We start from the raw sequence: 14,610 nt of genomic DNA on the forward strand, positions 1-14,610 counted from the left end.
TGCTATCTTGACCGTTACACTGTCTCGCCCTTTTGGACTTATTAAACTGGTTAATTTTTACATGCGCATGTTAAAAATTGACTGGCCCAACTTGTAAAGTGCAAATGTGAAGTTTTATTGAATGAGTCCTTGCTGAATCCGCCACTTTTTTTGAATCTCAGAGACGAACGAAATATATCGTAACTGAAATAACTCCAATATCTCGTCTCCTCAGCCGTGCGCGCGGGAATCAGGTTTGGTCTAAAAAATAAGGGCGCGGCCCGGCCCCTCCTAACTCATCCCCTGGATCTGAAAGTACAGAGGATGACATCAGTTTCCTGTGGTAAATTACTTGTGAAAAAAGTTATATTGATTAAGCATTCAGCAATAAACTGAGGATATCAAAGGTCACAGGAGCAAGGAGTTGAGAATTCCTATACTGTTAACAAGTTGATCGACTAGATAGCCTGTGAAAACAAAAACAAAACAAAGCCGGAAAACGAGAGTGCTCTCGCCGACTAATCTGAGAAGGTACACTTTATATTATACTGGTTTGAGATTTCTAATTATTTCATTTATGCTATGATCAATTAGTGCCATGTCACCAGTGTAAAGCCACGGCAACACGTGCAATTTCTTGGGTGGTGCGCTTTTGTTATTTGTTTGTTTTCAAAAATTGTCGTGTCGCTAGCGCGCGATGAAAATCAGAGATGTAGTCTACGGTGTCCTATGAAGCTCAGTAACACAATTACTTACTTTTGATTCTGTGAAATAAAACTTGATTCTTTAGACAGAAAACTTGATTCTTTAAAAACACAAACTTGATTCTTTGAAAAGTGAGTTGTTTGTTTCAGTGTCACGTGGTCTCTGCTTTTGGACGGCTTCAACATGGCGGGCCACATGGGGTGTCAGTAAAACTCGGAGTCGGGGTCGGGGTCTCTTTTTTTTTATTTTTATTTATTTTTCTTTTTTTTTTCTTTTCAACATCACAGGTCATTTGTGGGTCAAATAAGGATTAAAGCTAATATAAAAAAGTTAGTTCTTTAAAGCTTGCTAGCTTAGGATAGGTCATCGGTGACAACACTCGATGCAGTTCCGTATTCTGGCCGACATTGGTTCCGTAAATTGACTACCTTTTATTCTTCTAAGAAACGAAATGAGGCAAAAAATACAAGGTACGAGACAATATATTTAATTTCCTTGAACTAACAAATTCTTGAACTAGAATCTGCATGAACTTACTATGAACTTTCCATACATTTGTCTGTAAAGCGAACCAGCCGTGAACTGCTACTAAAAATAGTTCGCGGGAAAAAATACAGGAAAATGTATGAAAAGTTCAAAACACGACTGGACGCTTTCTGGCACAGCTACATCCCTCCAATTTTTTTTCTTCAAATCCTTTTCCTAATGCCAAAAGTTTACAATTCATGAATTTTTCAGCAGCAATGTTTTATGAAAATTATTTGACATCGGATTTCCATACAAACACTGTTATTTCAAGCCTGTTTGCCTACTCGTCAAAATGGCGTCGAAAACCGTGATAAGGCCTATTTACTTGTCAGTTTTGATGTCGGCAATGAGATTTCAGAGTTCTCGTAGAAATTTCCCTAGTTTATTGACGGTATAAAACTATGAATTTTTCTTTACATTACAGCACAAGTATTTCAAGAATAACAATTGTCTCTTAAGTATTTTGAAATATTTCCAGGAAATGTTCTACATTCCATTCAAATGCCGAGCTTTACAAAGGAATTCGAACGCATGTTTATTTCATCCTCGGAAATAATAGTCACGGGTGACATGGATTGACTGTAACAAACGAGTACGATCATGCATGGAAGGCGGCGGGCCGGTGTTCATAGTATTAGTTCATAAACATTCTAGTTCAAGAATTTGTTAGTTCAAGGAAATATATTGTCTCGTACCTTGTATTTTTTTGCCTCATTTCGTTTCTTAGAAGAATAAAAGGTAGTCAATTGTCCGCCAGAATACGGAACTTCATCGAGTGTTGTCAACGGTGACCTATCCTAAGCTAATAAGCTTTAGAGACTTAACTTTTTTATATTGGCTTTAATCCTTATTTGACCCACAAATGACCTGTGATGTTGAAAAAAAAAAAAAAAAAAAAAAAAAAAAAAAAAAAAAAAGGGGCCACGACCCCGCGTTTTACTTACACCCCATGTGGCCCACCATGTTGAAGCAGAGACCACGTGACACTGAAACAAACAACTCACTTTTCAAAGAATCAAGTTTGTGTTTTCAAAGAATCAAGTTTTATTTCTAAAGAATCAAGTTTGTGTTTTCAAAGAATCAAGTTTTATTTCTAAAGAATCAAGTTTGCGTTTCAAAGAATCAAGTTTGTATTTTCAAAGAATCAAGTTTGCGTTTCAAAGAATCGAGTTCTATTTCTAAAGAATCAAGTTTGCGTTTTAAGGAATCAAGTTTGTGTTTTTGAAGAATCAAGTTTTTTTTCTAAAGAATCAAGTTTGCGTTACAAAGAATCAAGTTTTATTTCACAGAATCAAAAGTAGGTAATTGTGATACTGAGCTTCATAGGACACCCTAGTAGTCACCCTTGAACTGGCGACGCGACAGGTGAAAACATTGCAAGAATTGGCAAACCTGGACCGTCTGAGAATCAGGCTATGTGTGTGTCGCTATGTGTAGGCAAGGACGGCAGGGCGGAAAAACCGCTGATTGGATGATGCAAGGACCAGAAGAAATCTGGACTCAAAAGGCGTGGCTACCAAGCAGTGTAGTGGACGAAACTTCAAAAATATGGTTACAAGGAAATCAAAACAAAAACCACATCTTGTTATTGCGTCTTTGTATTGGATGCTATCATTAACGGGACAAAGAAATTTTTGATGTATAAACTGGAAGAGATGGTAAGTCGTTGTACTGTTGTTGGGCTTGAAATACCTGGGCATGTGGTTGTTGGAAAAATCAGTAACCTTTGCCGCCAAGTACAGTAGAAGTGTGGATATGATGTAGATGCAGACGTTTTGATAAGTACTATTAGTCACTATGTGGGTACGAAATTTAAGCTTAACATTAAACTAAGCTTAAGTTTTCAGTAGAACCAGGTCAAGGGTACCTCGCTCGATTCTAGTAATGAATCGATTATTTGAAAATTGAAGGATACAACGATCAAAATTTTTGCAAGACCAAAGCTCTTCTTGCCTCCTTATAAATACAAGGCCTTTCTGTGAGCATAAATAATTTTTCTGATTTTTCTAATCCCCACAACCAGCTGGATTATAAACGCCAAGTTCATCCCAAAACTCAAAAAAACTTACCGAATAGCATTTCAAATAGTATACAGGTATATACTACATGTGCAGCCAAATTTGGGAATTCCATTAACCAGAGGATTTAGAATAGCTTCTATAAACTTGGCCAGTCTTTTTAAACATATCTGTAACCACCGGAGGCAAACACTTCTAATTCACGCAATTTATTCTAAACTCTTTTCACTTTGTCGGCTGCCCAGGAGGGCTGAACATTGTAGCTTAACAGTGTTACTGATGAGGCAAAGAAGGTTTAAACTGAAACATACAACAAAGTCAACTTACAAAATGTACCAACTATATTGGTAAACAAACCGATAAAACCGATCGAAAACACAGCACACTTACATTGTTGTGGCGCGTTTAGACGAAACTTCCGGTAGAAATTGCTAGCAGACTGCAGTAACTGCAGATAACTACTCGAAGCGCGTCTCGTTGAAAGTTCAACGTATAATGAACAGAAAATGTCATTTCAGCAAAGTGTCACTTGCAAAATGCAAATTATTAACCTAAATTCCCACGCAAAAACAGGCCTAGGGGAATACTAATTGAGGCCACTATAACAATCGGGTGGTAATAGATCCAACAATATTGACCAGCTTAGGATCTATATGCTGTCCCGGATGGTTGATATTACTAGCTATTAACGAGACACATTTAGACAGCTCTATTCAAAATGGTGAGACCAGCATCCCTGGATATACCCTTGAAAGGAAAGATAGAAATAGATCTGGTGGGGGCATGGCTCTCGATGTTCAGGACTCTATAAATTTTAAGCGTCTCAATGACCTTCCTGAGGCTCACATGGAACTTATTAGTATCCAGGTGTCAAAACCCAGGGTAGAACTATTTATTGTGCACCTGGTATCGACCTCCTGGATCCACCATAGACATGATGGATACTTTTGTAGCTTTATATTTGCAAACGTTGGACTCATATCAAATAGAAGTAGATGTTATTGGTGACATTAACTGCAATGTTGATGCAACATCACCAGACTCCAGCACACAAAAATTATTAGATATCTGTGAAACTTACCAATATAGCCAATTAATTAACCAATCAACATGCATAACCCAGCACATCCTCTGTCATTGATTCATTTTTAATTAATAACCTCTTGTATATCCCGGTTTCTGGAGTCTCTGATTGCTACCCCTAAAGCTAATCCAAATACAGTAATAACTAGATGCTTTAAGAACTTTTTTCCTGATAATTTTCAAAGTGATTTATTAATGGTTCCTTGGCATCTGATTGAATTGGAGGATAGCCCTGATATTGCCTGGGATATATGGCAACATAAGTTCTTAGGCATTGCTAATAATTAACTAAAGAAGAGGAGAGTGAGTCAGGTATATCTTCTCCTTGGATTACTCAAGAGATAAAAAAGCTAATGTTCCATAGAGACAAACTTTAAAAAATAGCCTCAAGGTTTCCAACAGATGTCAATTGGACTTCCTATAAACGCATGAAAAGAAAGTTAATTACAAAAATAAAAATGCTAAATTGAACTATTACAAATATGTATTTTTTTAAAAGAAAACTGCCAAAACATAAAGAATACCTGGAGAGGAATTAATAGACTAATTGGTAACGAATCCAAATCTACTAAGATTACTCAGCTGGAAACAGAGGATACTATAAGTACTGACCCCATCGAAATTAGTAAATAAATATACTTAACACTCATTTTTTGCAAATAGGGCCTTCTTTAGCCTCCGAAATTCAAGACATATCCAGTAAATATACTGATAATATTACCCCAACGGAACAAATTTTTAGCTTAGCAGAAATGTCAAGTCAAGAGATCTTTTGATTTAATTCAGAAAATACCAGGCAACAAATCCAGTGGCCTAGATAATATTTCAGCGTGTCTTCTAAAGGAAGCAGCACCCATAGTTATTTGTAGTTTAACATAGATAATTTGATAAAACTCTCCATTACTACTGGAATATTTCCAAATGCTTGGAAAATAGCTTAAGTTACTCCAATATTTAAGGAGGATGTAAAGACTCACTGATCCTAACAAGTATAGACCGGCCATTTCAGTTCTGCCCGTAGTGAGTAAACTAATTGAAAGAGTAACGTTTTCAACCAACTTTAGGTGTATTTAAATAACAACTATTTATTGACCGAATTGCAGTCTGGTTTCAAACCCATGTTTAATCCACTGAAACAGCTTTACTAGAGGTGACAAACGAATGGCTCTGGAATATCAATAACAAACACCTCAATGGTGTGATATTTTCTTGATTCGAAAAAAGCCTTTGACACCATGGACCATGCTATTCTATTAGAAAAGCTTAATCTCTATGGGGCCGATTGTCTTACTCTTAAATGGTTTTAGTCCTACTTATCTGACCAAAGCCGCAAACCATCATTGATGGAGCTCAATCTGATTTCTGTAATGTGCTATGTGGTATTCCACAGGGCTCTATCTTTAATGACCTTCTCCCCTGTAATTTGTTTTCAAAGCCCAGAAGTATGCAGATGATACGAAGTCTTACCTCATCTGCCGAAGACCCATATGTCCTTGAACACAAAGTGAATCATGATATGAATTTAATCCAATTATGGCTGACTACAAACAAATTAACTCTAAATGTCAAGAAAACTAAGTACATGCTCATAGGGAATAAATCCAAGTTATCCCAAATACATGATGATTTTACAGTCAAAGTCCATAATATACCACTAGAGTAAACAAACATAAATATCTTGGAGTTCACATTGACGAAACTCTCAACTAGGGCCCACACATAAATTCTACCTCAAAGAAAATATCTGCTGGACTCTAATTGCAATTTTAAAGCGTGTAAGCACTTGATACTAGACGGAACATGTACAAATCTGCTCTTCTTATGCCTTATTTCAATAATATTACTATAGCACTCTATGGGGCAATATCAATAAGGGGCTATCAGATAAATTTCAAAAATTGTAAAACAGGGCTGCTAGAATTCTCACCTCCTCGGGTTACGAACTCGCTCAAGGGTTTTATTGGATGAACTTGGCTGGGAAAGGTTGGAGATCATAAGACATACTTAACAACTGGCTATGATGATGTATAAAATCTATAATAATCTTTCCCCATCGTACTTGAGGTAGATATTTACCAACACCTCAAATGTACAGCACACAATCTTAGAAACTCTGAGATAAATTGCTATGTCCCCAGACCAAGAACTGAATATGCAAAAGGTAGCAGCTAGCCTACACTACAGGGGATCTGTTCTGTGAAACGAGATTCCCTCGGAAATCAGACAATTGCCTAGCTTAAAAGTGTGTAAGACCTCACTGAGTGGGAAAGATTATTTTTAGTGCACTATATATGAATTGAAGTAAGTTTTATAATATATATGTTTTGTACTGTACACTTGTTTAATAGTTTTGTTAGCTAATGTAAATAATGTATTCCTGCAAATATAGTTTATTTATTCTTTTGCAATTTTTCACACGACTCCTAGGAAGAGCATTAATTTTTTTTATGATAAGATTTCCTGTTCTTAAATAAAGATTGATGATGATGATGATGATGATGATGATGATGATGAACCGTTCAAAAATTTCAAATAATTAATTCATTAACAGAATCTAGTGGGTTAAGCTTGACCTGTTTCTACTGTAATTCTTACAATTCTACAATGTCTGGTTCCAGTAAATATCCATACTCTCCCCACAGAAGGTGTTTTTGTATTATTTGTCCCCTCCTCCCTGGAAATTCCACTTAATAATAATTATTATAATTTTATCAATTTCTATTGTGCAATAATCAATATAAATTTTCAATTGCGCATTACAATATGATCATACTACAAATATATAAAAATACAAATGTAAATGCAAATTTAAATATATAAATACTATAAAAAGGCTTGTCTAAAAAGATAAGTCTTGATTGGCGTCTTGAATTTATTAATTGAATTTAGGTCCCTGATCTCACTAGGAAGCTTGTTCCATAATTTGGGGGCGGCCACGAAGAATGGCCGGTCTCCGAGAGTCTTGCGAGACTTCAATGAAGGATAGTCTAACGTCAAAGACTTCGTTGAACGCAGGCAATATCTACTTAATGATACATCTTTAACACTTTCCTTTAGAAAAATTAGCTTTACAGACCCTCCTCCCCTTTGAATTTCCAATAACATTCCATGCATTGGGGGGGGGGGGGGGGGGAGGAGGGGACTGTGGATATTTCCTGGAGTCACACAATAAGCTGTTACCTTGTTACCCTGGGGAAAGCTTGTGTGTTACCCTGGTTCTGCTTAATATGTTGCTGGGATTGTGTTAATCCTAGCAGGTCCAAACATGCAGGACGGGTTGAGGGTTGAGCACAGGGCTAACATCCCTACCTCATTTAAAGAAAAACTCACTGTTACGTAATCTGAGAGCTCTGACAATGAAGCAAACCAGACTGTGGGCCTTAGCCGGAAATTCTGCTCCTGGGAAAAAGCCAACAGGATGCCAATAGGGCACTTAGTAGTCCCCAAGCAATGAACCAACATTGACCTTGGAATGCCTGGGTGGGGAAGAGTGCCGCAGGGGGAGGGGGGGGAGGTTCCTCCTTAGTAGACTTACATAGATATGTGTCGCCCAATAATAATTGCAGCATGATTTTGGGATTTCTGATGGAGAATAGGGTTATCTTTATTTAAAGTATTAAAGAACATGGTGTCATAGTGTAAACATATGGAACTTGGTATAGTATCTCTAATACTGCAAGAGAAAGGGAGAAATAACAATATTGCTGATTTGTGTTGAAGCATGGCTGTATTATTTCAAAGACGGCATACAAAAAAAAAGGTAATAAATTTCCAAGAACAAAAGTGAAGGTGATAGTAATGTGTTGGTTAATAGCCACGGGTTTCATTTAGATCTAGGTCCCGGGTAAATGGACCGCCTGAAAACATGACTTCAACTGCCTGCTTTAAACAATGTCAACCAACTTTTTCCACAAAATAATGTATCCAAGTCAATGTCTTGCCGGGGTGAACTTAAATCTCTTTCCTGCCAGTTCAAAATCTTACGTAATCAAACCGGATGGAGCCATCAGCCCTTCTAAGAATACCCCTAACATGGTCAACAGGGGCAGGGGGACGGGGGGGGGGGGGGGTTAAAAGGAAGAGAGATGTCCACAAAGCATGTGTAGGAGGGCAGTGCTTGATGAATTGAAGGAAACAGGGAAAGTGTAAGTAAGTCAGTCAGTCAGTCAGTCAGTCAGTCTGTTCAGTCAGTCAGTCAGTCAGTCAGTCAGTAAGTAAGTAAGTAAGTAAGTAAGTAAGTAGGTAAGTAAGTAAATAAGCAAGTAATCTTTATTTATAATACACGGTAAAATTCATCAGGTCTAAAAAAATACAGCTGTATAAAATGTTATGATCAGCAGCAGTAAAAAAAGCCCAGGATCGCTGGGGACACCTGATCAACCACTTGGCGTAAAGAGGTTGAGTGAGGTTGAGGGTAAGTGGATCATTCATAATATCTGGCATTACAAATGTCTTATTTTGGCCAACTGGTGCAATGCACCACATGTTGAGGAACAAGATGCCTTTATTCGGCATTTTCACGGAATGCTTAATGTAGCCCCATTTATTCCCCATGATATGTTTCGCAGATATTAAAAAAACTATCCTCCCTTCGCAATTGAAATAATTGAATGGTTTTAATCAGAGAGAGTGCGTGATATTTTATCGTTGTGTTACTAGGAATCATACCGGGAATAACTCTGTAATAACGTCATGACCCCGATGAACTGGCCTGGCTTCCTTCGCTTTTAATTATTCGATCTGTTTGTGAAAGCATAGTTTCTTCGCTGTGAACTCTCCCAATTTCCACTGTTTCAACTGTCGAGTACTACCTAGAAGGTATTATTTCGATTTACCGCTTGAAAAAGGTTTGTTTACTTTCTGAAAACGGCAGATCAGAGTCTTAAATTCAGACATGTGGCCGCCATTGAACGAAAACAACTTTTCCAAATGATTATTTGCTTTGACGTCACACAGGTAGAGATAAGTGGGTCCCCTCCCTTGTGATATACATGCCGAAAATGGATTTTGATTGAGCCGATTTTGTTCAAGACAATCAGAATAATACATCCCTAATAGGGAAGGACATATTTTCATGCATAAATTAATGTGTCGATTTGTGACTACTACGAAGAAAAAAAAAAGATACCCGACCCAAACCTAGACACAACCTGCCCTGCAGGCATTCCGTGTAATAACCAAAAACAATTTAAACCAAGCTGGTTGTACACCATGTAGAAATTAAAAAGCCATTGACTGTGCATTGCTCAACTAAAATACATTTATTTTATAATGCACAAAGTACAAAAGTAAATCCATCAACTTGACAGTAAAATGCATTGCTCAGTATTTGTTTTTTGTTTGAATAAGAAGAGTATTGATGGTGATCTCACAGTTTTAATTTGTTACAATTTTTTAAAAAATTTGCTTTTGTTCTAAATCACTGTTTAAAGTTTCTCAAAAACGTCACAAAAACTTTCCATCAAATATTTTTGATAACTCGTACAGCTCCCTGTAGCCTTGACCTGTTATTCTGTTAAAATAAAGCTCTAACTGAGTGAGTTTACAATTGACATGTTTTAGTGCATCACATAGGTGTGATGCACCTTGATCTGTTATACTGTTACGACCAAGCTTTAACTGAGTGAGTTGACAATAGTCATGTTTAAGTGCATCACACAGGTGTGATACACCTTGATCTGTTATTCTGTTAAATTCAAGGTCTAACTGAGTGAGTTTACAATTGGCATCTTTTAGTGCATCACACAGGTGTGATGCACTTTGATCTGTCATACCGTTTTCACGGAGGTTTAACTGAGTGAGTTTACAATAGTCATGTTTAAGTGCATCACACAGGTGTGATACACCTTCATTTGTTATAATGTTACCACTAAGGTCTAACTGAGTGAGTTTACATTTGACATGTTTTAGTGCATCACACAGGTGTGATACACCTTGATCTGTTATACTGTTTTGACTAAGGTTTAACTGAGTGAGTTTACAATTGGCATCTTTTAGTGCATCACACAGGTGTGATGCACCTTGATCTGTTATACTGTTTAAACTAAGGTTTAACTGAGTGAGTTTACAATTGGCATCTTTTAGTGCATCACACAGGTGCGATACACCTTGATCTGTTATTCTGTTAGAATTAAGGTCTAACTGAGTGAGTTTACAATAGTCATGTTTGAGTGCATCACACAGGTGCGATGCACCTTGTTCTGTTATACTGTTACCACCTAGGTATAACTGATTGAGTTTGCAATCGAACTCTTTGAGCGCATCACACAGGTGTGATACACCTTGTTGTGTTATAATGCAATCATACAGGTATAACTGAGTGAGTTTACATTCGACATGTTTTAGTGCGTCACACAGCTGTGATACACCTTGATCTGTTATAGTGAAATCATACAAGTATAACTGAGTGAGTTTACATTCGACATGTTTTAGTGCATCACACAGCTGTGATACACCTTGATCTGTTATACTGTTACCACAAACGTGAAACTGGGTGAGTTTACACTCGTCATCTTTAAGTGCATCACACAGGTGTGATACACCTTCATTTGTTATACTGTTGAAGTTAAGGTGTAACTGGTTGAGTTTACAATTGACATGTTTTAGTGCACCACACAGGTGTGATACACCTTGATTTGTTATTTCGTTACGAGCAAGGTTTAACTGAGTGAGTTTACATTTGCCATGTTTTAGTGCATCACTCAGGTGTGATACACCTTGATCTGTTATACTGTTAACACTAAGGTCTAACTGAGTGAGTTTACAATTGGCATGTTTTAGTGCATCACACAGGTGGGATACACCTTGATCTGTTATACTGTTAACACTAAGGTCTAACAAAGTCGGTTTACCAAGATGCTTTGCAAAATATGTAATTGCTGTACAATCAACAGGTGTGACAGAAGAATGACATAAATGAATTTCATTCTTAAAAGTAGGGTTCTGTTCTAGTTCAGAAGCTGCTTTCTTTACAGCGGCGTCATTGTTTGCTTCTTGTAAACACTTTAACATGAGCAGAGCTTGTTTTTTTCCAGTGAGTGAGTCTCTTGTCAATCCATCAAGGAGAATCTTGACAAAAGTGTCAAGAGCTTCATTTTCCTGACCTTGGAGCAGCCCAGCCACAAACTGAATTACCACCTGCCACTTTGGATTTGAAGCGTTCAAGGAGATAAAACTGCAGAGGTCACTGGGATTCATCTTTGCAATTTCCCGGGCAGCAAGGAACTCTTGGAGGGTCAAATGAATGAAACAGCAATGAGATGTGTGTGTGTACGGTGATTCTTCACTGTCCTCCAGATGCTGAAACAAGCCACAGTTTTCCATTCCTTGAACTTCAGACGATTCAAAGACCAGCTGCTGTGACTCTATCCCTTCTTTCGCCAACTTTCCCACTTTGGTTAAAGTTTCTTCTACTGAGTCTGAGAAGCCTTTATTTCCACTGAGGTCATCTATAGTCAATTGCCTGTCTCTATGTTCTGGGTGGTGCTTAAAAATGAACAATCTAAGAGCTCCTGTGTACACCATTGTTGTAGTTTTTGGTAATTGACTTCCTGAATCCTGTTTGTCAAGCGAGATCAACTTTTCCAAAAGAGAGCAGATGATATGACAGTTTGCTGGAATGTAGCATAATGCCAATAACTCTGGATTGCTGCTGATGTGCTCCCATATCTTGTTCATTGTCTGTGTGTTGTGAGCACAATGTTTCTGTACATATTGCTGAACTTTCTCTGGTGTAAATCCCATTATCTCCACTGTCCTGTCAAATTTTAGCGTTGCAACACTGTGTGCAAAATTGGGTCTGCAAGTCGTTAGAACTGTGGCTCCAGGAAGCTGCTCGCCCTTCGCTAATTTAACATACAAAGCAGCAAACTTCATTTCTTCTTTTGATCCATGTCTAACTTCTTCCTGTTCATCTTTTAAACAGGTTTTGTGGTGTTTAAATTCATCCAATCCATCAAACACGAGTAATACTGTTTCAGGATTATCGAGAATGTACTGAAACGCTGCAATGTCCATTGCTCCGCCCGGATAATCACTATTCAACAACTGTCTAAGAGATATCTTCTCAGCTAGTGTCTCAGAATTGAACCTTCTAAACGGGAACAAGAAGACGTGTTCAAAGGTTTTGTTGTTGTCACACGACATTTCTTCCTTGCTCAAGTTACGCAAGAGTTTCCGACATAGCACAGACTTTCCTATTCCTGGGCGGCCAAGAATAAGAATTTTCCGAGGGTCTTGTGTATCTTTGTTGGCAAGCAACAACTCGTTAAGGTTTTTAATGGCAAATGATCCCTGTCGAGGCTGCAAATAGATATCATACATTTCGTGCCTTTTTGAAGAGTATTGAAACTTGTGGTGTTGTTCTCGTCCAGTGTAAATCACAAGATCGACAAAAATGTCATCTAAAGCTTTACCGTCCCCTGGAGCGACTAATGGTTCCTCGTATTCCGTTCGTTTGCGATATTGCATCTTTAGCTTGATGGTGGAGTCACGCAGCGTGACTGGAGTTCTGTTCTTGCCGAAAAAGTGCTTTAGGCAAAACTCAGAGTCAAAAGTAAACTCCTCAGATTTTTGTGCTCGCACAAGGAGGTAACACATTTCTCCAAATACAAGAAGAACAAAGAGGACGTTCACAATCCAGATTCCTTTCGCCCAGCCAGAGTAGTCAGATCCAACAGAATTGTTGCAGTCCACAGCGGATGAATCAACTTTTGTTCTATTGAAATTTGTGGAATTTCCTGTTGGCTTTGTAGGCTTTGCTACGAATGGCGCATCACAAACAACACAAAGAAACTCTGTTGGAAAGTCGGAAGCGTAAAACACAAAATTCTGTAGCATTGTAAACAGAATTCCCAGGACGAATCTTAAAAGAAGATGAATGAAGTAAGAACGGAACACTTTCTTTGTAGTCACTCTTGGTCTGGGACGAGGGTTTTCAGGGTCTGGCTTCATGGCGGCTTCTATCTCATCAACTCGCGATTTGACAAAGCACCAAGAGTATGCAATGCACACAACCAGCAGAGGAACGAAAGACAACAGGGCAAATCCATACAGTGGGATGGGAGAGTTGAACTGTTCGTCATATTCTCTCAGACAGTCATCGCGGCAATCGGAGATATTGCAGCGAAATGTTCTTCGTTCGCTTGTTCTTAGTTGGCCTGTGACTGCTGCAAATGTTACTAACGCAGGGACGTGAAAGGCGGCTACAACATAACCAAAAGAACTGAAGTACTTTGACAGCAAAAACTCTTTAAAAGTATCCATTTGATTGTGGTTCCTTGCTAACGACGCGAATGATCGTCCGCAGGGTGAATGATCATTCATGCTGTTGATTAGAAATTCTAGGTGTGGCGTTCGAGAACTTTCGTTGTTGAAGTCACGTGAAAGGACCGCCCAAGTCTGGAGATGTGGAGCACTTGTTGTTTAGATTCTAAATCTTCCAAAAGCTCATTTCAAATTTTAAAAGCGAGTTGATGTCAGAGAAAATAAAAAAAATGAATATTTTATTCCCTATGAAGTTCTGCGTTATACTTTTCTAAAGAAAAGATAACGAAATACCTATTCTCTTCTCCCATAATACTGCCCCATGTCCTCTCCCTCACAGTCGTTTTTACGGGCCGTCGTATCACCCTCCTCCTCCCCAAAAAAATCACTTCGTGTTCAATGCTCATCCTAGGAGACCCGGGGACGAGGAAGTTGAAAAGAGCGTTGAAAAAATTCGCAAAATCTGTTGTATTTACTCTTACTTTTCCTTGGTACTTTCCTTCGTCGATTTTTTTTCTGCCGTCCCCACTATCTTTCGCTTGGTCTCCGTGGATGGTTAAGGCTTGAATGATGTGATGCGGATATACTTTATTATAGGAAATTAACGCTCGTGTTGACTAAGGTATTGGAAATTAACGCAAATTGAAGGAAAATTACTGAAGGAAAATGAAATGTAAAGAATGTTCGTGGAATTGGTCCTAAAAGTAGAGATTAAGCGACGGAATCTAACCAACGTCACAGTGCCCATGATACCGGCGGATCTCCACCCTGATAAAACAAGGCTTTTTCCTTTCTGGAGTGTAACGAGAATTTGGGGCGAAAATAATGGAAAGTTAAGGTCGCGGAAATTGATGTTGATTCCAAAAATTAACGTGACTTTAATTTACGCGAGTTTTTAAAATTCTCGTTTTTGCCAGTAATAAGGTATGTATAGCCTGTAAAGGCACACGTATTTACGGCTGTTGCTTCGCTTCGGAAGAGAGAAACGACAGCCGTAAATTATCCGAGTGTGTTCGCAGGCTAACATATGTGA

The 14,610-nt window shown here is 38.2% G+C and overlaps 1 protein-coding gene across 1 annotated transcript; it reads right to left on the minus strand.

The window, feature by feature from the left end:
* Positions 1-9,491: 9,491 nt before the first annotated feature.
* On the minus strand, positions 9,492-13,999 carry LOC146457703 (uncharacterized). The gene has a single exon (XM_085091718.1). The coding sequence runs from the start codon at positions 13,635-13,637 to the stop codon at positions 9,759-9,761; it is 3,879 nt and encodes a 1,292-aa protein (XP_084947844.1). The 5' UTR covers positions 13,638-13,999; the 3' UTR covers positions 9,492-9,758.
* Positions 14,000-14,610: the final 611 nt, after the last annotated feature.

Source organism: Pavona decussata, unplaced genomic scaffold (assembly GCF_977016875.1).
Source record: "Pavona decussata unplaced genomic scaffold, jaPavDecu1.1 SCAFFOLD_238, whole genome shotgun sequence".
NCBI classification, from domain to species: Eukaryota; Metazoa; Cnidaria; class Anthozoa; order Scleractinia; family Agariciidae; genus Pavona; species Pavona decussata.

What these genes read in the sequence shown, in the direction of transcription:
- LOC146457703 (XM_085091718.1), bottom strand. Translation starts at nt 13,637, where the DNA reads ATGAATGATCATTCACCCTGCGGACGATCATTCGCGTCGTTAGCAAGG.